The sequence below is a fragment of the Tupaia chinensis genome, unplaced genomic scaffold (genome assembly GCF_000334495.1).
Source record: "Tupaia chinensis unplaced genomic scaffold, TupChi_1.0 Scaffold000110_1, whole genome shotgun sequence".
Taxonomy (NCBI): domain Eukaryota; kingdom Metazoa; phylum Chordata; class Mammalia; order Scandentia; family Tupaiidae; genus Tupaia; species Tupaia belangeri.
This window is the reverse complement of record NW_006159574.1, coordinates 322,366-347,015: the sequence shown is the minus strand read 5'-3', so window position 1 is coordinate 347,015 and position 24,650 is coordinate 322,366. Positions and strand designations below refer to the sequence as shown.

Below are 24,650 nucleotides of genomic sequence, written 5' to 3'. Positions count from 1 at the left end.
CCACAGCCCCTAACCCCTCCACAGCCCCAGGCCACAGCAGCTAATCCCTCCATAGCCCCGGGCCACAACAGCTAACCCCTCCACAGCCCCTAACCCCTCCACAGCCCCGGGCCACAGCAGCTAACCCCTCTACCTAACACGAGGGCCTTCGCCCCATCCAGGCTCTGGTGTGCCATGCCCTCCATTGATATTCACGATACACTGCCCTGGCTCTGCCCCAGTTTCACAGAATACACTCCCTCTGCCATCCATCGACTTCCTCCATTGCTAAATGTCAATCTAAGGGTCAGACACGAACACTGACGCCGCCAGAGAGGATGAAGGGGAAGCCATGACCTAAGTGGGGGACAAGGACAAACAGTCATTGCTAGTTGATTTTTGAGATTTTGTGAAGCATGAAAAGCATTCTAGAGGCAGTTTGGGAGCAAATGACAGTTGTCACTCAGAACAGTGTGGCGGGACGAGCACTGAAGTGGAAGCCAGGAGACGGGCTCCTAGCCACAGCTGTGCCACGAACCCACTGTGTGATCTCAGGACGGTCCCCTGCCCTCTGGGGCCCTCGCTGACTGTACAAGCCAGGAGGTCAACTAGACTCGCAAGCATCCCACAGGGGGGCTCAACCTGAGGGTGGTTTCCAAGCACTCTCTGCTGAAGCCAGGACTGGGTATCAACAGCGGCCATGGAGATACCAGGGGAGGTGCCACCAGGGAAGCCACCGAGCCTGCGGGGGGACAGTTGGTAGCGCTGGGCCTGGTCCGTGAACGCACTGAGGATTTCAGGTCAAGTAGCAGAACCAATCATTTTACGGCACTAAAAAGGCAGTAGGGACACAGGGCCTCCTGCCCCCGCTTCTACCTTATCCCATTGTTTAAAAAAAAGCCCCCACTGGAAAAAGTAGACTTAATCTAGATTAAAGTTCATGGAAGAGAAAATGAATCCCCTGCATACAATCCAAGCACTGGGCTCCGTGCTCCTCTGGCAGCCTTCTGGAAGAATCCTCTGAGCTGGTTTGCTCGGCTAGCCAAGGCAAAGTGAAAGCACAAGCACACCAGGGAATAGAGGCCACGGAGAAGGGGCTCAGCTGGGCCTGTTGCTTAGCAACATTTCGCATCTCGGAGAAGCAGCTTCAGGAGGTGACGCACGGAGGGCGCGTCCTCAGCAGATCCATTTCTCATGAAGACGGGCTGTGCTGATGTCTGCAGTGCTACCGGGTACGCGTTCTCTTAGAACGGTAACGTGACGGTTAGCACAGTGAAGTCCCTGTGGGTCCCCTTCTACAGCCAGACAGAATTTTTTTCCACCATCGACAGCATGTATTGCTACTTTGTGTTGTGCATATTTGAAATCTGCTCTGCTAGACATTTGGAAATATATATTAAATTGTCATCAATATTTTCTATTCTACTGTGCTATATACTATTCTATAATCCACTCCATCAAACAGAGAATTTGCCAGGCAAACTCCTAATCCTGGACAAACCCAAATCTACCAAAGAGGCAGGAAGTCGGGAAGTGATTTCTGATGCGCACCAGGACACGGGACTCACCACTTATCCACTTGGCTTCCGGGTCATGAATTTTGAAATCCTCACTGAAGAGATCTTCCACGGTGACCTTCTTCTTTTGAGAAAGACTGTTGTCTTCCGCTAGAAAAAAAAACAATGAGGCAAATAGTTAAACTTTTAAAAATTAAGTTGGTTAAAGAAGAGGACCATAAAGCCTTCTGTTATTCAGAAATAGAAAAATACATTACAAAGGTGTGATAATCAAAGCAGCCTGGTATTGGCACAAAAACAGACATGTGGACCAATGGGTCAGGGTCAGAGTAGAAGCCCCAGAAACAAACCCCAAAAACGTACAGCCATGTGATTTTTGACAAGGGGCACCAGTCAATCTAGTGGGAAAGAGAAAAACCTCTTCGGCAAATGGTGCTTGAAAAACTGGGTGTTCACCTGCAGAAAGATGAATCTGGACCACTATCTCTTACCATTAACAACAATCAACTCAAAGTGGATCAGAGCTCTAAACCTCAGACCTCAAACTATAAACTACTGCTGGAACACACTGGCGAAATTCTGGGAGACAGCAGAGTAGGCAAAGATTTCTTAAATGAGACCCCCAAAGCACAGGCAATAATCCCCAAAATAGACAAGTGAGATTACATAAAATTAAGCCATTCCTGCACAGCCAAGGACACAGTAGTTAGTGTGAGTTGACAAACCTCAGAATGGGAGAATATTTTTGTAAACTATGCCTCAGATAAGGGACTGGTCACCAGAATATATTGGAAACTCAAGCGGCTTACCCACAAAAAAAAAATGACTAACCCAATTAAAAGATGAGAAAAAGAGCTGAACAAACAACTTTCTAAGGAAGTATATGAACAGCCAAAAAAGCATATGAAAAAATGCACAACATCCCTCATTATAAGGTAGATGCAGATCAAAACCACAATGAGAAACCATGTAACCCCAGTCAGGATGGCTAAGATTTAAAAAAAGGAAAAATAAGTGCTGATAAGGTGGTGGTGAAAGGAGAACCCTCCGATGCTGTTGGCGGGAATGTAAATTAGTACAGCCACCATGGAGTACAACGTGGTGGTTTCTCAAACGTCCACAAATAGAATTATCATGTGATCGAGCAATTGCACTCCTGCATATCTACCCAAAGGATAGGAGAACACTCAGTCAAAAAAGTGCCCACACATCTGTTTATTGTGGCATTATTCACAACTGCTAAGACGTGGCACCAAACCAAATGTCCACGAACGGATGAACGGATTGAAAAAGTGTGGCACATATACTCCATGGAATACTACTCAGCCATAAAAATCAACAAGACCCTGGTATTTGATAGAAAGGGGATTAATATGGAAGATTCACTGCCGAGTGAAGCAAGCCATGAAGGAGAGACGTTGTATGTCTCCACTTAATATACACCAACCGTCCACACTCCATGGTGGAAACTGAAAGATTAGAGGATATAGAAGCCTGGAAAATGACTAGGGATGCTGAAGACAGTGTGGGAAGAGGGTGAGAGAAAGGCGAGAGTGTGAGGAAAGGCATCAAGGAGAAAAATAGAGAAGCAAGACATTTATGGGACACAGAGGGGTATGGTGATCTGATGACGTGTAGGGTATCTTCAAGACATTTATGGGACACAGAGGGGTATGGTGATCTGCTGATGACGTGTAGGTATCTTCAGCTTCACTGGTGCACTCACATTGGGTAAATTCGCTTTAGAAGCTGTAGTGATGTGTAGTGATCGAATGTGTGAAAGAGATGTAATCAAAAAGAAACGGCATATATGGAAAAAACACCTCATTTCGTAAATCAATGGTGAGCAAATGTCAGTCCTGCTTTCATTTTTAGTCAAATGATCAACAACGACGTTAAGGAGATCATGAGTCCTCCCATTGTAAACTGCCATCATTCCTGCCCCGCTTGCTGCACGGATAGTTGTCACATTTAGGCAAGAGGTGCGTAACTGCTTCGAGACATTTATAATCCAGATACGAAGGGGGGAGGGAGGAAGGGACAGATGTGCAGGATGGGTCTCGATGGTCTTATGTAATCAGTCACTCATTAGCACCTATTAATTCCTAATGACAGGCAGCATGTGGTTTCTGGAAGGTCAAAGACATAAACTCTCCCTTCGGTATTTATCCCCACACGCTTCACGTGTCCCTGGACGTCTGCGAGCTGTGTGCGGGTGCTCGTTCCAGCAGATCGCACCCACCATCTTGGCACTCAGGATCCCGGTTCTGCCCCCCATGGGCTGACCGCTCAGGGTTTAGCACCCGGGCTGAGCTGCCAGGGCACCAAACGAACACTCAGCCCAGGAAGTGAGTTTACTTAACGGCACCAGTGCGCGAGACTTGAAGGTCTGGCAATTTTATCCTAGTTTCAGAAGTCAAAGCTCCTGGGGGTTGAGCTCTCCCCTAGAAGAGGGTTTCTCCAGTAGAGGCGCAAAAATCCATTGTCTACTTTGAAGAGACAAAAAGCTGTCTGGACACTTGTCCAGTGAGCCCGTGCTACCAGAGGGATACAGAGGGGGCAGCCCAGGAGCCCTGTACTCCGTCTTCCTCTGACTTGGACCGTTCCCGCCGTGCGCAGTCTGCCTGGACCACACCCCACTTCTGCCATGCAGTTTGCCTGGACCGCTCCTGCCGTGTGCAGTCTGCCTAGAGTGCTCAATGACCTCCACCCTCTTCCACAGGACGCACTAAGTCGCTGCAGGTTGCTGGAAGGCTCTGGGTCCCGGCCTCGGCTGGGTGGGCTGCTGCGTGCAGGTCAGGTCAGCATGCTCGGTGGGTGCCAGACTGCTGGGCTTTGCATTTCGATGTCGGCTCTTCTGTCTCCTTCTTCAGTTTCCGGCTGTGGAACCGGCTTTCATTTCTTGGGCCGTCGCTGTGCTTGGCCTCAAGAGTACCCTTTGCTGCTTTTGATTCAGTTTCAAAATCCGTGGCAGGTTGGAAAAAGAGCAAGAAGCTGTGCTGGAATTCCGAAGTGAAAGAGGAATAAATATTCCATGGACGAGGTCTCAGAGCTGCTTCTAAAGCTCTGAGTTTACTACGTCATGTCACTTTGGTTTCTCTTCCCGCCTCTCTGGGTGCTGCAGATTTACGGAAGTCAGTAAAGTGACGTGTTCCTCTGTGCATTCACTGATTTCCTGAATATCGCATGGGATTAATGTGCATTAAGTCTGTAGAAAATGACAGAGTGGTGTTCCTGAAGGGGGCCTTGTTGTTTAGCCCAGGTTTAGCCCAGGTGCTAAGCAGACCGTGGCAAACCAAACCCAGTTTTCCCCGTGGGAACTTAATGTGATCGTAGCAGCGCTAGACAGTGACGCTCAGCTTCAGACCCGAGGCACTTCCACTTGTGATCTGAAAAACAGATCGCAAGTGAGGATTTTATTTTTAAAATTTTTTTGTTTAGAGAGATTTTTTTTGCTATGCACTCACTGGAGAGACCAAGAAAGACAGAGATGGAAAGTAAAAAATCATCCCCCTCGGGGGACGGCCATGCCACAGTCCCTTCTCCTCCATTTTCCTCTCAGGATCTTGGGCACGCACACACATGCACTGTGAGTTTTAAGCCACCAGGTCTGAGACTTGAACTGCAATCAACTACGTAGGTTGGTTATGTCCAGTAACATAACCATTACACCATCTACTGGTCCCAGAGAATTCAAAGGTTACTAGACACTGACCTTATAAAGTTACACTGTGCTCTGACAATGAAGAAGTACCTACATTTTGAGGCATTCAGTATATATCAGAAAATAGACTATCACATTACAATTTACATTTTATCTGACTAATCAGCATTTAAGAGTGGTTCTGCCTCCGCCTTTTGTGGTATCCATGGGTCTAATAAAAGAACGCAAAACCGTCATTCAAATAAAACAGAAGATGGAAAAGCAATTTACTTTTTGAAAATTTCTTTTCATAAATATGCTTTGCTTAAAAGATCGGTTTCTTTATTTGTCCTTAAAGGTATTTTTAAATCGGGGAAGATGTTTGCAGGGCAGTGTGGTGGAGGCGTGATGAGGGCGCACAGGCCGGGGCGCTTCGGTCATGATCACAGCTGCTCCCTTTAGAACCTCACTGCTGGACCCGCACGGCTCATCCGCATGCAGGTTCAAGTACGACCTCGTTCACTCCCAAAAGTCTTTGCGGTGGTGACAGAGTGGCTGCCATGTCCCACCCACCAGGCTGAGCCCCAGGAATGGAAGTCAGATGACCTCGCGAACAACCTCGCAGGTGATTGCAGGAAGTGCTCAGAGCTGCAGGAGCCAGGACACAGCAGGACAGAGTGGGAGAGCGGCGGGGCCTGCCCTGCGACACGGAGGGGGCCAGAAGAATTCTGGGAAGGCTTCCTGGAGGCCAGAATCGGCTAGCCAGATAGAGGAGACAAACACCTAGGCAGGAAGCATGGCAGGGGCGTGACGGTGTTGGCAGATGTCCTGTTCAAGGAGGTGTGAGGTGTTGGCATCGGTGGGTGGGCAGAGACGGCGGAGATGAGGTTCCCTCCTGCTGTCCCCAGTCCTGTCTCCGCTAGAGAACACGCACTGTGACTGGCTGTGGGAACCCACGCTCTGCAATGCTGACACCATGCAGATGGCCCGGGTGCGGATGGCACGGGTTCAAGTCTGGAGGTCTCATTGCTCACACTGGGTGTAAGCTCACAACCCCGGGGCCTTGGCTGCTGAGACTGGGCGAGGGCTGTGGTGGGGACACGCTGTGTGCCCTGACACTTGTGGCAGAGACACCCTGTCGGGGCACCCTCTCTGTCTTCTCTCATGAGAGAAATAAAGAACATTTTTTTAAAAAGAAGAAAATGCTCTTTGTGGATTTTCTCTGAAAACCCTGCTTAACTCAGTAATATTTTCAGTCTGTGAATTCCCTTTCCCTTTCTTAAATGATCTTTTTTTTTTTTTTTTTTGGAGAGGTTTGCGTGCACTTGCCACAGAGACAGAGAGAGACAGAGAGTCAGAAAGCGAGAAATCACCCCCCAGGGGGGATGGCCACGCCACAATCCCTTCTCCTCCATTCTCCTCTCGGGATCTTGGGCATGCACACACATGCACCTGGCGTGAGTTTTAAGCCACCAGGTCCAGGACACGAACCGCGGTCGACTACGTGCGAGTCCAGCGACACAGGCATTATGCTAACTGCTGGTTCCCTGAATTCCCTTTCTTCACATCAGGAACTCACCACTCCCAAGCTCTCCCAGTATGGCTTCTCTATCTCCCACTCCCTCCTCCAGAACCCACCCGGCCAGGCAGGGTCTCCCTGGTCCAACTCCACACCCTCGGTTGTTCTCTGTGTTTTCCACTTCCTACGTCTTTCAGAGCCTCCGGGTGACGTTTTGCCTAGTCTGCCACTTACTGGTGTTCTATTTAGAATGACTGGACTGCTCTTTCATGAATGACCACATTTTTAAATTTAAAATAATTTTCGTTTAATTTTTTTGTTTGTTTGAGAGGCTTTTTGCTATAAGGCACGTGTGCTTGTCAGAAAGATAGACAAAACGGGAGAAATCCCCCCCCAGGGGGTATGGCCACACCGCAATCCCTTCTCCTCCACTCTCATCTTGGGATCTTGGGCATGCACGCACACGTGCCCAGCATGAGTCCAAGCCACCAGATCTGGGACTTGAACCATGGTCCACTATGTGGGAGTCAAGCAACATAACTACTACACCAGCTGCTGGTCCCTTTCTTCTAATTTATAGTATTTCTAACTAGCTCTTTCCCAAGATCACCCACGTGGAGGATGTGGCTTGAGGCCCTCTGCCTTGGAGCCCAGTTCTGAGCAGGGCCCTTCAGCCCTGGGCGCTGGGACACCAGCATTCCAGCCCCTCTCGTGGAGCCGAGGGGCAGGGGCTGGGCCTTACTTCCCACCTCAGATTCCACCTGCTCCTTCTCTCAGGACACCCATTCCAGCCGTGAGAAAACTCCCTTTCTTGTCTTTGAGTGTCGCTATGGACTCTATTTTTCCATCACTTCCACATGTTGCAGTACAGGGAAAGGTTCTGGGGTCAACCTTGCATCTGAAACTGGAAGTCAAGAGGAGGTCGGACATGAAGGTGGCCAGTGGTCTTAGAGTTTGAATCTCATCCTGACGGCTATTTGGGGATCAGTGGGAAGTAAAACTTCCTTCCATCCTTCATCCTTCAGCTTGGCATAGTGTTGACAGCCACACAGGAATCCTAATTAACTGGGCTTCCTGGCCACCTCCCAGCACGCAAAGTCACCTGTGACCTACAGTGACACAGCTGTCTTTCATGCAGGCCAGCGTGTAACGCAAACACCCAGGCTCTTTTCCGTCCCTAGGGTATTTGCCAACAGTGATCTTGTTAAATAATGAAGCTATTGAGGAACATTTTTATGAGGCGGTCATAGGGAAAGCAGAGGTTGGTCACTGTGAGTGGGGTGAGCTACTGACAAGCCCAACTTAGCAACACGGGAATCCGACCCAGGTCGGTCTGCTGGTCAGTGACCGCAGCACTGGCAGCCCAGTTGCAGTCTGGCGTCTGTAAGGTTCCGTTTCGTTCGCAACTGCAGAGACAACTCTGAAGTGCTTTCCAGACTTCTGAGGACAACGGCATTTACCATTCCTCCTGCTCCTCACCATAAGGAGGAAGGAAAGGCATTTTAAGGAGGTAACCTGAACTGCAGAGAGGTTAAATGGCACTTCCAGAGATGCGTGGGGAGTTCCTTGGCGGCTGTCAAGTGCTAAGTGTTTTTAAAACTCAAAGGAGGCGAAGACTCTGGTGTGCCCGCCAGATCCAGCTTCATTCGGGAGACAGCCCCAGGCTGAGGCTCTGAGTGAAGTACTCTTTATATTCAGAATAATCTGTGCAATTTGATAATATTTGTCTGCTTGCTTTCCGACACTTCAAAAGAACATGGGGAAATCAGAGAAGCCATTCATTTTTCAAAGTCCGTACCAGGTGTTCACATGTCCCAATGAGACAGATTTTGCTTAAAAATAAGCCACCGTTAACGATGAACCTCACACAGAAGCCACGTGGTCGAAAGGAGAAGGCTCGGGGACGTTCACGGTGACACACGCTTGCTGGGCTCCGCCGCCACGTCTGATCCAGCGCTCTGGGTGGGGCCCGCGAGGTGCAGGAAGCAGTACTTCCAGCCAGTCTTCACTCAGCTCCGAGAAGTGCGGTCAGTGACATCTGCTATGGGGGCTCCTCACTCTTTCTTGCGAGAGCCTTAAAGCAGAAGAGAAATGTACTCACCTGCACCCATCCTCAGCCTAGTGACAGTGGCATTTACAACCGGTGACACGTCTGCAAATAAGTGAGAGCCCTGGGGAGTTTTGCCTAACCCTGCTTAAGCTGTCCAGCATGTCCAACTTCTACAACACAGCTTTCCACATGACGTCTAGGTCAGGGCTGAGCGGGACACTTCTCACCCCAGACGGGACCCAGCAGCTGCTGTGAGTGAGGGGGCGTCTCTCCCCCTGCAGACAGGGTGCTCGGCTCCAAAAGACATCTGCATTTCCCTCACAAGTCTGTCTGGAGGGGTCCAGCCCTGAGTGTAAGGAACTGAAAACCGTGGTTGGGATAAAATGACATCAGGCCACCTCCTCTGAGCGACAGGGAGGCACCCGGGAAATGCACGGGCACAGCCCTGAAGGGGGTGCTTCTTCTCCCTGTCCTCACTAACTGGATGGGCCATCTCCCTGCTGCCGAGAGCTAGCACTAAGCTCGCGCGTACCTTTCAAGTCTATTTTCTACACAAGTTTGGCTCTTTTCCCTTCTCTTTTTAAGATAGGAACTGTGACTTCCTTATCGCTCTCAGGACCTGGCACCCAGATGTCCGACCTGTTTATCTTGAATGAAGAAACCTATAGTTTTAAAAGTCCGTTTCTTTTATTTATATTATTTGGCACTGGAGTCTTTGTATTACTGACGTACACTAATTATTGTTATACCCTAAATTTGTGTCTGCAAAAAGTCCCAAAGCTTTCTTCTCAAAGTTCACATTTGCAAAACCATCTATGAAAACTCCAGCATAAACTCTCTATGGTCTCATCAGCTGTTCAACTTCTACAACAGAAATTTTACTATCTGCTCAAATGACATTCATAAATATGTTTTCTGTTGAAAAAGTCAACTTGTCGTCACTCTGTGGGTGATTTTATGAAGGCAAGCAGAGACTGCAAATGTGCCACAAAGGTGAGAGGAAAGGACAGCAGCAGGGCGGCGGCACGTGGAGAGGTCCTCCAGGCACGCCGATGCCTCATTGCATCGAAAGCCACACTTGAGAGCGGTGGAGCAATAAAGCAAATCTGTAGAGGCCTTGAAATAACTTGATAGGCTTTCCATTTTAATCGCTAGATGAAAGGTGTGTGCCTTAGAGAAGTGCACACCCTCCACTTCAGTGGGGTGTGCTCACACTCACTCCTTTCCCTCCATTTCTGCACTCCACCAGAATCTGGTGCATAAGAGCATGCACCTGGCACCCTTTTCAATCTGCTGGGGCTGGGATTAGAACCGTGGTGGGCTACATGGGATCTGGCTCCCTTAATCACTATGCCACAGGGCCAGACCAATTTTATAAGGAAGAGGGGTGACCAGCAGATGGCATAGTGATTAGGTCTCTGGACTCCCAGTGGTTGACAGTGGTTCAAGTCCCAGACCTGGTGGCTTAAAAATCATGCTGGGCACATGTGTGTGTGGCCAAGATCCCGGGAGGAGAATGAAGAAGGGACTGTGGTGTGGCTATCCCTCCTGGGGGGAGTGATTTCTTACTTTCCCTCTCATTGTCTCCGTCTCTTCTCTCCAGCGAGTGCATGTGTCCTAAGGAAAAAAGCTCAAAAAAGAAAGAAAGAAAGAAAGAAAGAAAGAAAGAAAGAAAGAAAGAGAGAGAGAGAGGCCAGCAGGTGGTGTGGTGGTTAGGATGCTATATTCTCATGTGGGCAACCATGGTTTGAGGCTCAGACTTGGGGGCTTGAAAATCTCTCTGGGCTCATCTGCATGTGTGCCCAAAATCCTGAGAGGGGAATGGAGGAGAAGGGAATGTGGCGTGGCCTTCCTCCCTGGGGGGTGATTTCTCACTTTTCCTCACTCTGTCTCTCTCCAGCAAGCTCATGTGCCCTATGGCAAAAACCTGGGGGAAAAAAGAAGTGGGAAGAAGTGTGAGTTGAATATCTCTTCTTTCATAGTTAGTGATCTGTGACCATGAACGTATAAGCATGTTAAGAATTACATGATGGCCAGACAGAGGTGCAGTGGTAAAACACAGCGCCCTGCAAGTGGAAGGTTCGTGGTTCGAGTCTGGAGACCTCTCTCAGTACTCCAGGCACGTGTGTACCATGGTCCCATGCTGGATGAAGGCTGGGGTGGAGGGCTGTCAGGGCCCTGTTGCTGCAGTCTCTCTCCCACTTATGAAATACACAAATCAACAAACTTGAACTGAAATTAATTCTCATACATGTATACATATTAGGACTAAAATCAGAAATGGTGAAAAACTATGATATCTAAGGACTGGTTAGAAAAGACAGTATAAGAAAAGGACTATTATTATTTTGATTTTGGTTGTTAATTTCATCTTTTTCTACTGTTTGTTTTCCATTTATACATATTACTTGTGCCATACAAACTTAAGAAGCCATCTTCCTTTGGTAAGTGTACGCTCGCACCTGAACCCAGAGCCTGGACCAGCACTAAGGTCCGGTACCTTCCCGAGTGACTGCACGGTTGTGGTGTAGACACAGGTGGATAGTACTCTCAGCAGAGAGACGGCCAGTGGGGAATGCTGCACCAGTGCCTACCGGGGCAGACACATGAGCCCCAAATACCCATGCCACATGGCAAACGCCACACTCGCCCATGTTCAAGGATGATTTAATTTCAGAAATCATGACCTGTCACATAAAATGTATATTTTTAATTTAATTTTATTGACTTCATCGATCAATCTGCATTTATGTTGTCTGTCTCTTAATTTACTACCAGAATCTAAGTGGAACTCGTATCTACTTAATCCATGTGTGTAAAGTAACTCAAATTAAGTTGGTGCTGCAAACTTGCTTTGCTTTTCTTCTGAAACATGTGTATACATCTTCATGTGAAGGAATTTCAGTTCCTTTCTGGGTGGTAAAGAGGACGGCCAGTTTCAGAAACTACGAGCAGCCTCCTGGGAGCCGAGGAGGAGCTGGGGGGACTTGGTGAGCGAGCAGGAGAGAGCAGGCAGAAAGGGCTGGGGTAGGTCTCTGGCCAGTTCGCCCCCACCACGTTTCCCAGTTCTGGAACCTGCGAGTCTGAAGTCAGTTCCATGGGCCCAAATCCAAGTGCGGGCAGGGTTGCGGGGCTCTGAGCGTGGAGGGTAGGACCTCTCTTTGCCTCTCCCACTCCAGGCTCTGCCCCGCTGGCCACACTACTGTCTCCTCTTCCACCTGTGTCGCGTCTCCCTGTGCCTCCTCTTACAAGTGCAGTTAGGTCCCCCTGGATGAGCCAAGGTAACCTCCCATCTCAAGACATCTAGCCCAAGACTCCCACATGAAATAGCATCCACAGACTAAAACGTGGCTGTCTTTGAGGGGCAGGCCTGTGTGTAGCCTACCACACCCCCAAGGCCTTCTATTTCCAACTCCCCAGCCCCTTCAGCAAGCACCTTCGAGGACGTAATCAGCACACATTTACTGAATTAGAAAATAAAAAAGCATGAAGGATCTGAGTAAGAGAAAAGCAAGAAGGAGGCTGATTAATTCTGGCAGTCATAAATTAGCACTTAACCTAATTTCTAGTGATTTTATCATACTAGAAACATGGAGTTAATTTGGAAGGAACCTGGGGCTGGGGACAGTGCCGCAGCCGAGGTCACACACACATCTTGCAGACATAATGATGACTGTTCAGGCCAGACTGAGGGTGACCGTCCTGCTACAAAACGAGCTGTTACCGTTGCAGCCTAGAACGTCACCCCAGGGCCCGCCTCCCAAGGCCACTGTGGGTCCTTCCTCTCTAGGTGTCCAGTTCTGACTACCTGACAGAGTTCTAGCTCCTGACCCAAACCTGGCCACTCAGCTGAGGCCCCTGGATTGCTGCCGTTGCTTCTGCCTGGACCAGTCTTTAGTAAACTCGCAACAGTCCACCAGGCAGCCCAGAAACCCCCGGTCCCGAAGGCCCCAGGATGGCTTGGAAAGGTACCAAGGGGCTCTCACCTAAATCAGGCAGTGGACGCCGGAGAGAACCAGGGTACCCACATCAGATTTACCCATTCTCATGGTTTATAAAAACCCGCACCTCTACAATAGCATGTGTGATGTAGCATGCTCGGAAAGGCCCCTCTGGGGGCAAACATGTAGACAGCCGTCTGCCTTAGCTTCTACCCTTAGCGCGCGCATGAGTAATAAGCACCCACTGCCACCCGTCAGGAAAACGGCTCTTCAGTGTAGATTCGATAAATGAGCAAGATGCACTAGACAGTCCTTCCAGAACTGACGGCACAAAGTCAAGAGACTGTTAGATGCTCTCAGGCCTTCTCTGCGCCTTGGAAGTCTGCAACTCACTAAAGCAAGTGCGGTAGAAACGAATCCTTTCCTTTTTTAAAAATGAGAATCTTTCATAACTCCCTCTTTTCATATTTATTTCCTTTTTTTTCCTTTAAGAGTTTTTTTCTTTAGGGTGCATGTGCTTGCCAGGGAGAGAGACAGACAGACAGACACAGTAAGAGGAAAAGTGAGAAATTACACCCGGGGGGATGGTCACACCACAATCTGTTTTCCTCCATTCTCCTCCAGGAATCTTGGGCACACATGCACACACTCCTAGCGTGATTTTTAAGCCACCGGGTCCAGGACTTGAACCACGGTCGACCATGTGGGAGTCCGGCAACGTAACCACTAGGCCATCTGCTGGTCCCTTCAGATTTATTTCAATTTAAATAATGATTTGCATTCACTGCTCAGATTCAAGGAATCAGGTTCAAGGAATGGAGACCGCACTCCTCAAGTATTTTATAAGTGAGAGGGTCTTGCATGCTGTGGTGACTCTGACCACTTCCCCACAAGCCTTTGTCCCTCTGTCCTCCACCAACCAAGCAGAGCCTGACTCCGGCAAAACGCCTCCTTTCCCGCTCCCTGTCTTGCAGCTAAGAGCGCCACGTAATATACTTAGAGCCAAGCAGCGATCTCTGGCCGGTTCCAGGGAACTGTTTTCTCTGGAGTGCAGCAAGACAGATGACGAGGCAAGCTCTGTGTCTCTCCCTTCCCGTGGGCACAGAGTGTGTGAAGCTGCTGCAGCCATTTGCCAACATGTTGATGGCGGCAGAGAAAGACAGTCAGTGGCTCTCCATGCTGTCTCGGAGCGGAACCAGCCTGCTCCTGGTTTTGTGAAACAATATGGACACCCACAACTCCAACAGTCTTAGCTAGCTATTAAATTACTCGCGAAGTAAAATGGTAACACTGTGTTTAGGAAACGCGCAAGCAGGTCCCTGAGCTGGCCTGGCCCATGGATGAGCTGGCCCATGGATGAGCTGGCTGGGTCCATGAACTATGCAAAAGGCATCCGCATGCTTATGCACACGGATAAGCCCTTCCTTTCCTCCTAGTGGTCAGGTGCCCTAGCTCTCACCAGCTTCTGGTTAGGGTGTGCCATGTTGCATGGACAGAGGGGCAGCTGGAGTCCAGTCTCAAATTCAGCCTGATGTCCCAGCCCACTCAGGCAGACCTTCCCCACTTCCGCCTACACTCCCAACAGCTCGCCATGCCTCTCCAGGACTTTCAGGCCAGACCGTCCTTTGTCCCCAAGCACCCGGACATGGGACTTGTGGTGACCTTCTCTCCTGGACTGCCTGCCATCCCTGCTGCTGGCTCTCTCTCTCTCTCTCTCTCTCTCTCACACACACAGCCTCTGATGGCTCTGTTCCCCAGGACGGCTTCCTGTCCTTGAGGTCTCTCCCGTACTCCAAGCTCTCAAGAAACGGCTGTGCAGCCCTCATAGCGCTCTGCGCTCGTGAGCATCCGTGAACTGACCCGAGGCAGAAAGACTGACGGAGCAGCAGCCAGGGCAGACCTCTGCTTCCAGTCTGAATGGAAACCAGCAGTCAGCCAGCAGATGGGCGGGCACAAGCCCGAAGGGACCCAGGCCCAGATGCCCAAGTGAGCCCAGCAATACCAGAACCGGACCCCAGGTACCTGTACTTCCTAAGACCAGACACACGGGCCAGAGTCACCACGACACACTGAGGACACCGAGGTTGGAACTGAGGGGCGAGGTCGGTGCTTAGAGAACAGGGCGTGAGCCACCTGCTTCTCCGTGATGGCAGGGCAACGAGGCAGACACCATGTATTGTGAGCATTGTGGAAGCCACCAGCTTACTGTAACTGTTCTGCAGCATCCATGGTTCCACGTGGGACCTTCTGGCGAGGTCAACCAATACGACTAAAAATTGGCAAAGCACCGTCTAACATGCACCAATGAACTTCACAAACATACTGAACAAAGAACCAGGCATAACAGGGTACAGACTACACAATTACATTTATAACATAAATGTAAAAAGCCTAAAAACTGGCAAAACGCTTCTATGACATCAGAAGTAAGTTGCCCTGTGATGAAAGAGGGTGTAAGGAGGCACGGGCTTCAGGTCATGTGGGATTCATGTACCAGTTTATTCTGATGCAAACATAGACATTTATGCACAGTTCTTTTCATAATATTTACTTTCCATGAAATCCTGAAGACCTCTCACACACTGCATGTCCTCTATGAGTATTCTTCTTAATACGATGCTTTAAAATAATTTGTTCCAGAATTTTATAAAGATAAGCTGATGGTTAGCAATGTAGTGACAGACGTTAGGTTTAAATCAAATAGCAGTGGTGTTTCAATCCCATGAAAATAATCTGTTCGTTACTTTCCTCCCCAGAGACTAGTGACCTCTGAGTCTGATAACCTGTCACTGACCTTGAGACAGAGTCCCTTCAATAAGACTTCCAAATAGCCAAGGCTTTTCTTCTAGACACCCCCTGAATATTCCGTGCTCTCCATCACAAAGCGAGTCCATCCACTCTGGCAAGGAAGTCCATAAAAGTCAAAGGTGGGGACTGTTTTAATGCAAATACCATCTTGCTGGATCTGCAGACTCCCAGAGCAGCAATTGTGGCACCAGAGACTCTCCAGGTCCTTTCAATCAGGACGCAGGAACCAGGAACCATAGCTGCCAACAAAAGGCAGATGCCGCGCGTGACCTATTGCAGACGCGTACTTAATACTGAACATAAAAAAGGGAACTTCCAGTCTATTATCCCGAAGAGAAATTGAGAGAAGAGCACAGACCAGCAAGGGAGGAATGAACGACAGAACTGAAAAGGACACGTTCTCATTTGTCATTTGTGGACCCCTTTGGAACTAAGATTGCCTTACACACTGTAATTTGAGTTCTTAGCCGCAGCGTGCATAACTGGGGATAACTAGACGGCACTACAGAGCAGGGAGCTTGGCGGCTGGAATGATCACCACGATCCTCTGGATCCCAGGCACCAGAAGAGCATTCCATCATGTCGCGCTCCCCAGGCTCCTGCCACCGAGGTGGAAAGGGCCCATCCCATGCTCACTAGGAAGCATTTGTGCAAAAGGGCTGGGTCAAATGAGTTCAGAGTGACTTCTTTTTTTCCCCTGGGTCAAGGAGACAGCAGGTAAGTTACTCTATGTTTCTGTAAACCAGAATATAAGACTGAAAACTGGCAATACTTTAAAACAGTTTTTCAGAAGTACATACTATGGTTCATACCACGTCTGTCAAGATGGGAGCAAGGGTGGGCGGGAAGCCCAGTGCCGTGGGCATGCCCCAAGCTTGTGTGCAAACACGTCCAAGCGTCAGCACGACTGAGCCCCTCCGCTCCTCAAGCCTGAGCACAGTCCGGCAGGCCACGGAAGCTCCTCCCGCCCTTCCGATGCCCGGAGCCTACCAGGCAATGCTCGTTCCTAAGCAATTCGAATCGCTCAGCCCCATCTGTCTCATGATTTCTATTCTATGTTTGCTTACTGAGCCACACTGTGGAATTCGCCCTGCATATGCTTTGCCTTGAAGCAGACTCTAAATTGTACGCAGAGCATCCCAGTCTTCCTTTCTATGTTTCACTCAGCATTTTACACAATGTCCCTTAGCTCCTGACAGAGGGCCATGAGGTTGGATCAACTGATAGGCACTATGGGTTACATAAGGTCGGTCTGAATGTGCGCAGCTTTGAGACGGCTGTGGAGCCGTGGCAAGTAGAGTGACTGGACATCCCCTTCTGCCCGGCGGAATTTCGGACGCCAGGACATACACCCTGCTGCACTGCAGGGGAGAAATGAATGACAGATCTGAAAAGGACATGTTCTCAATGTGTAGGCCTGTGGATGCACAGAACCACCCGGAGCCAGCCCAGGGCCCCACTTGGAGTTGGGACGGCATATCGAATGGTCCTCGCCCTGGAACTCTCACCCCAAGGAGCACAACCAAGGACCACAAGCCAGGGGGCGAAGCTGCAGCTTTACTTTAATGGAAAAACAAAAGAAGCCTTTGCTAGAGCCCAAGAGCCAGCAGGTGCCTCCAGCCTTCGCTGTTGCCCCTGACAACCAGCTGTCCACGTTCCGAGATAGCAGTTGGCAGTACTGTTCTCTGTTTATTGCAGACGAGTGCTCTGAGGCTGCTTGGGGGCCACAGAAACTGCACTGGGGGGAATGTGGTGACGCGGTTCCTCTGCCATGGAGGCAGCGGGGCCTCTCTGCCAGGTGCAGAGTTGAGCATGTGGAGGGGTGGGTCTGAGGACATAATTTCGGAGCTACTCAAGACACCCCCCACCCCATTGCTGGTAGTGACAGTGTAGTGGAAGGAGCCCCATGGCCAACCGTGGTTTGAACCTTGGATCCGTTGACTTGAAAATCATGCCTGGTGTGTGCGTGTTCATGCCCAAAACCCTAAGAGGAGAATGAAGGAGAAGAGACTGCAGCATAGCTATTGCCCCTGGGGGATGATTTCTCACTTTTCTGCTTAAAAAAAAAAAAAAAAGGAAAAAAGAATAAAGGAAGTCAACTTTATGGCACATGAATTATGTCTTAATTGATCTGTTAACTTTTGAAAAAAATATGGGAAATTTGTAAAAAGTGTAATCTGACAGTAAGGTACCATGCAGGCGTGCCTAGGGTTGAAGAGGTCACATCCTGGCAGCTGCCGAAACCTCGGTGGGCAGTCAGGATGGTTTGGTGACTGCACTGCTGCTGCTGCTACATTGGGGGCAGGGGAGGGCGTTACTTCTACATAGCTTTTTGTTTTTGTTTTTTTATTTTTTTTTCAGAGAGATTTTTACTATAGGTCATGTGCACTTGCCAGAGACACAGAAAGAGACAGAGAGAGGGAAAGGAAAGTAAGAAATCACTCCCCAGGGGGATGGCCAAACCCCAGTCCCTTCTCTTCCATTTTCCTCTTGGGATCTTGGGCACACACACATGTGCCCTGAGTGAGTTTCAAGTCACCAGGTCCAGGAATCGGACCACGGCAGGCCATGTGGAAGTCCAGCGCCTTAATCACCAGGTCACTCGCTGGCCCCAAAGTTTACTTCTTACTGTGTACAGTTCAGTGTGTCTCCATTGTGACCGCCACTCGCAAAGTTCAGAACATTTTCGTCACCCCCAAAAGAAATGTTATGTTTCTCTATGACCATTTGTTTTTAGGCCTAGAAATAGAATTACCAGGTAATGTGGTAACTCCATGTTCAACTTTTTGAGGAACTGTCCAACTACTTCCCACAGACACTGCCATTTTATACCCCTGCCAGGATGGAGGTTCCGTGTTCTCCCACCCTCACCAACACCTGTCATCTTCTGGGTGTTGTTTATTTCTGTTTTCATAGCCAACCTAGTATTTTCTTGCAGTTCCGATTTTCATTTCCCCAGTATTGATGACGCTGAACATCTTTTCATGCTTGCTGGCATTTCTATTTATTTGGAGAAATGTGAATTCAAGTCCTTTGCCCAATTCTAAATTGAATTATTTGTCCGTTTGTTTTGATCTTTAAGAGTTTTTTTTAAAAAGTATTTAGGATACTAGACATTTATTGGCTATTTTGGGTTGTCAGAAAAGTCAGGATATATTTTATGTTTTTCTATGCAAAAATGTGTCATGACTTTTCTGACGATCCAATATAATTTACGATTTTTTTTTTCTCATTCTGTGGGCTTTTTACTTTCTTTGATACCCAAAAGATTTCAAGTTGGATGACACCCAATTTATCTGATTTTTCTCTGGTTGACTGCACTTCTGGATCATATCAAAGAAACTGCTCTGAAGTCACGAAGATTTACTCTTATCTTTTCTTCCAAGACGTTTCAGTTTTAGCTCTTATATTTTGGTCACTGATCCACACTGAGTTAATTTTTATACGTGATGAGAGTTAGGGGTCCACCCGCCTTCTCTGCAAGTCAGCATCCTGTTGTCAGCACAAATGTTGAAGAGATGATTCTTTCCCGGTCAAATAAACTTGGCATTTCTGTGAGAAGTCACCTGACTATGGAGGAGTGGGGTTTATTTACAAGCTCTTCATTCTGTTCTGCTGGGACAGACCTCTGTCCTTATGCAAGTGTTACACCGGTCTGATCACTGCAGCTTTGCAGTAGGTTTTAAAATCAGGAGGTGTAAATTTTCTCATTGCTCTTTTCAAGGTTGTTTTGTTTATTGAATCCTTCACACTGTCTTATAATTTTAGAATCAGCTCATAATTTCTTCAATGAAGGCAGCTGGGATCGTGACAGGGGTTCTGAGAGCCACAGAGTCTGACTAGAGGACAGGGAAACTGGGTTAGATCATTTGTTGCCATGTTAACTATATTGCATCTTTAATCCATTACATGGACTAGCCTTCTTAATTTATTTCAATTTTGTCTTGTAGTTTTGGTATTAAATCTTTGACTTCTTTGTTAAATGTATGCCTGAGTATCATATCTTATTTTTTTTAAACTATCAATGTAAATTTTTTTCTTAATTTATTTTCTTGAGAGTTCATTGCTAGGGTACAGAAATACAAATGATTTTGTGTATGGATTTTTATATCGTCTGTCTTGCTAGATTCATTTATAATAGGTTTTATTTTTGTATACAATTTCATGTCTTTCATAAATATAATTTTATTTCCTTCTTTCCTATCTGATGTGTTTCTGTTCTTTTTTCTTTTTCTTACTCCCTCACCCTGGGCAGAACCTCCGGCGTGCCGTTAAATAGAGACACTGAGCGTGGGTAGCCGGTCTTGTTCTGAACTGTAGGAGGGGGGCGTACGCCTTTCACCCTGCGTTTACTGCCAGCTGTGCAGTCTCCCACCGGTTTTCCTCTGCAGCCTGATGATGTCCCCTTCTATTCCTAGCTCGAATGTTTGATCAGAAAAGGGATTCTGGGGACCAGCAGTTAGCGTAATGGCTATGTCGCTGGACTCCCACGTAGTCGACCGCGGTTTGAGTCCCGGACCCGGTGGCTTAAACTCACGCCGGGCGCGTGTGCGTGCGTGCCCAAGATCCCGAGAGGAGAATGGAGGAGAAGGGATTGCGGCGTGGCCATCCCCCCTGGGGGGTGATTTCCTGCTTTCTATCTCTCTGTCTGTCTCTGTCTGTCTGGCGAGCGCACGCGCCCTATAGCAAAAACCTCTCACAAAAAAAAAAAAAAAAAGAAAAGGGATTCTGGATTTTGTCACACTCTTGTTCTGTATCTGTCCACGTGGTCATGTGCTTTTGTACTTAATTTTACTATATGGGTATATTGCACTGATTTTTCACACCTTAAGTCAAATGTTCTTTCCTGGAATACATCTGATTTGGTAACAGATATACATCCTTTTTTATATGTTGCTGGGTTCCATTTGCTAAATTTAATTAAGGATTGTTGTGTTCATCTTCATAAGGGGTATTGGTCTGTCGTGTTCTCGGCATACCTTTATCGAGCTTTGCATTAAGCTAGAGATTGCTCTTTCTTCATTTAAATTTTCAGGCAAGAATTTACACATACATCAGAATTCACTCGCATTTTTTTGTACCTATCAAAAAAATTTTTACATTGCAATATCTACTTCTTTTCACATCCTGAGTCTAATACCAATGCAATATATTTTCCGAGGACTGAAACTAGTTTTTTTCACACCTACACTAATAGGTGTCTAATAGCTAACGATCACCTCCATCAGTATGTTGAAGTGTAACAGATGCATGTCTTTTTTCTATGTCACAGTGTTTCCCTGTGATAACTCCCATGCAGTTACTTCTGTCCCCAATCCCATCATTCTCTGGCTGCTAAATCCTCACCACTCCACCAGGCCCAATATACGTGTTATTTCTCATGAACTTTCCCAGAAAGCGAATCTCTCTGCCCTTAACTCCTTTCGTGCTTAAGAGTGCACATACGTGTCTGTACTTGAGGTGGGTCTTTGCTGCAAATTTTGGTATGTCTTTTCTTTGATATTTCTTTTCCCAACGTATTTCTGGCTCTGATTTATGGTTCATTTCATCAGCACTACCCAGTGAATATCTTATACTTAGTTAATATTTTTCTTAATCCATCCTCGATATGATATCCAGGAATCTCATAGATGTATAAAACTGCTGCATTTATAATGCCACTGTCTGTAAGTCCATCAGGCAAGAACACACACATGTGAATGTTAACATACGGCAGGGAAGTCCACCTGGTCAGCAACTGCATGGACAAAGTCAAAGAACAGAATCTATGTTTTCATTGAGAGCATGTTCATCATTTTACCGTGGGACGCCCTGAGAATTAGAACCTGAGACAACTAAATCAGGCCCCTGTCGTTCCTTAGGTAAAGCACGCTCTCTCCCTGACGGCGTCGGGCTTCTCCCAGGGGAACGCACGTACCTGGTGTCAGCAGTATGACCGAGGTGACGATCAGGGAGCAGATGACCAGGATGACGAGCAGTGCGATCGCTATGCCCTTCCAGTTCCTCTGCGGAGGGTTACTCCCCACCAGCTCCTAAAGTCCAAGAGAAAGAGACCCCAGTGAGTGAAGTTCGAAAACACAATGCCGAGTAGGTGTAATTCATTTAAATCAAGACCTAAGACGCAAATCAGTGGAAGAGGCCTCTGGCAGCCCCCTTTGCCAAGACATGCCAAAACCCCGAGGGGATGCCTGAAACCCCAGGGAACGCCGAACCCTGCCCGAACCACACGTCTTCGTGTGCACATGTGCCTGTGATGTAGCTTACTCTATAGGCCAGGCACAGAAAGAGGGGAACAGCAACTAACAACGAAACAGGCCACGCAAAACAGGACGCATGGGTAACTAACGGCGAAACAGGCCACGCGAAACGGGACACCGTGGGGAACTAGCGGCGAAACAGGCCACGCGAAACAGGACACGGTGATTAACTAACGGCGAAACAGAACACGTGAAACAGGACGCCATGATTAACTACCGGCAAAACAGGACACGCGAAACGGGACACTGTGATTAACTAACGGCGAAACAGGACACGCAAAACGGGATGGTGGGTAACTACCGGCAAAACAGGACACGCGAAACAGGACACCATGATTAACTAACGGCGAAACAGAACACGCGAAACGGGACACGGTGATTAACTAACGGCGAAACAGGCCATGCGAAACGGGACGCTGTGAGTAACTAACGAGGAAACAGGACACGCGAAACGGGACGCGTGGGGAACTAACGGCGAAACAGGACACGCGAAACGGGACGCGTGGGGAACTAACGGCGAAACAGGCCACGTGAAACGGGACGCGTGGAAACGTGGAGTGGCTGGTCTCTCCGCTCTCTGACTGTCTTACTGCACTGTGCTTAATGGAAACTGTGAGAAGAGAATCACGGATAAGGGCAACTATGGCATTCCCATGCTTTTTCCTCCTAACTTTTATTATTTATTTCTCCTGTGAGAGCAATGAGAGAGACAGACAGACAGACAGAGAGACAGAGGGAGAGAGAGAGATCCCCAACAGGGATTTCGTCCATATTCCACCCCTGGCTTCAGCTGGCCCAGATCATGGGCAAACACGCATGTGCCTGGCCCGCTCAGAGAGGTTTCAGGATGAGAACCCAGGACCTTTGCCATGTGGCTCCAGCTGCCTGGTCCCTGGCCCCTAGCCCCAACCTTGAAGCTCTCATCGGCTCCTTTTGGTACCCTCCCCCCTTCAGTGCCCCGCGTCTCAGGCTGTCTCCTGACTCACAGCAATGCTTTATCCCCCAGTGACTCTGACACCGTGTTCGCGGCTTCATGCAAACCTGATGCGCCTGCTTCCAACAAGCTGAGCTCGGCAGCACAGGGTAAGCTCGGAGTCCTCCCTGTGCCAGCCAGCCCACTCACCCTCACCGACGCGGACAGGGACTCAGCTCCCAACCCGTCTTCTCACACTTTCCCTTCCACATCCACACCATGGACCACTACCTCGGGCCACCAAACCTAGCCCTCCACTGAGCACATACTCCACTCCAGTGCCGGTGGGCATCTGCCCCATCAGCCCGGAACCTCATCTTCCCTCCACCGACCCCACCCTTGAGCCAGGCCTCAGTCCCCTCTGGGGACACATTTGCTCAGGAGCAAGGGTTGAGAATGGGAGGAGAATTTGGAGACAATGCCAAAGGATGTCAAAGGGTGAATACACCAGGAAATCGTTGTGGTGTGATGGTTACAACAGCATGGATCCCACATGGCCAATGGTGCAGCTCAAGTCCTGGACCCGTTGCCAGGAGAAACATGCCAGGCACGTGTGCTTGCATACCTGAAGTCCTGAGAGGAGAGGGGAGGACAGGGTTGCAGCATGGCCGTTCTCCATGGGGCATGCTTTCTCACTTCCTCTCCCTCCCCTCTACCTCCAGGGCAGTGCACATGCTCCCTAACAAAATTAAAAGCAAAAACAAACAAACAAATTAGGAAATTAACCAGGCATATAGACTGCTAAAACCCAAATTTTGATTCCCTTTTAATAAGAGTGAGCATATGAATTTATAGTCTAAACTGAGATCCTTTGAGCGATAAAGGGAATAATACTAATAATTAACAATAGGAAACATATTAAGTCATTAGAAAAAATCATGAAGCAATTTCTGTGTTTTTCTTTGCAAAAGTGTGTCCTGACTTTTCCTACAACCTAATATATTACTACTAAATATCACTGATACGGGGCAAATAGGGATGTGATCACAGTGGGAGTGAGTGGATGGTCTGCCACGCCCAGGTCTCAGCACACTCTCCTTTATTTGCCCCTAACTGCAGCTCCCATTAACCAAGTCAGACAGAGTAAGATAGGGAGAGCAGTGCGCACAGTGGACAACGCAGCGCTCCAACGGGACGACGCAGTGCTCAAACAGTGGACGACGCAGTGCTCAAACAGTGGACGACGCAGCGCTCCAACGGGACGACGCAGTGCTCAAACGGGACGACGCAGTGCTCAAACAGGACGACGCAGCGCACACAGTGGATGTCACAGTGCTCTAACGGGATGACCCAGTGCACACAGTGGATGACACAGTGCTCCAACGGGACGACCCAGCGCACACACGGGATGACACAGTGCGCACACGGGACGGCCCAGTGCACACACGGGATGACACAGTGCTCTAACAGGACGACGCAACGCACACATAGGATGACACAGTGCTCTAATGGGACGACGCAGCACGCACACAGTGGATGACAGAGTGCTCCAACAGGACGACTCAGCGCACACAGTGGATGACACAGTGCTCTAACGGGATGACCCAGTGCACACAGTGGATGACACAGTGCTCCAACGGGACGACCCAGCGCACACACGGGATGACACAGTGCGCACACGGGACGGCCCAGTGCACACACGGGATGACACAGTGCTCTAACAGGACGACGCAGCGCACACATAGGATGACACAGTGCTCTAATGGGACGACGCAGCACGCACACAGTGGATGACAGAGTGCTCCAACAGGACGACTCAGCGCACACAGTGGATGACACAGTGCTCTAACGGGACGACGCAGCGCACACACAGTGGATGACACAGTGCTCTAACGGAATGACACAGCGCACACACAGTGGATGACACAGTGCTCTAACGGGATGACCCAGCGCACACAGTGGATGACACAGTGCTCTAATGGTACAACACAGCGCACACACAGTGGATGACACAGTGCTCTAA

At 48.8% G+C, this 24,650-nt stretch overlaps 1 protein-coding gene across 1 annotated transcript in view; it reads right to left on the bottom strand.

Annotated features, from left to right (window-relative positions):
- DPP6 (dipeptidyl peptidase like 6) overlaps positions 1 to 24,650 on the bottom strand; it is a 510,008-nt gene that overhangs the window by 353,153 nt on the left and 132,205 nt on the right. The window contains exons 2-3 of the mRNA XM_006143805.1: positions 21,375 to 21,489; positions 1,548 to 1,646 (exon numbers count right to left, since the gene is read on the bottom strand). Coding sequence (XP_006143867.1) covers positions 1,548 to 1,646; positions 21,375 to 21,489 — 214 coding nt within the window. The remainder of the gene's footprint in view (positions 1 to 1,547; positions 1,647 to 21,374; positions 21,490 to 24,650) is intronic.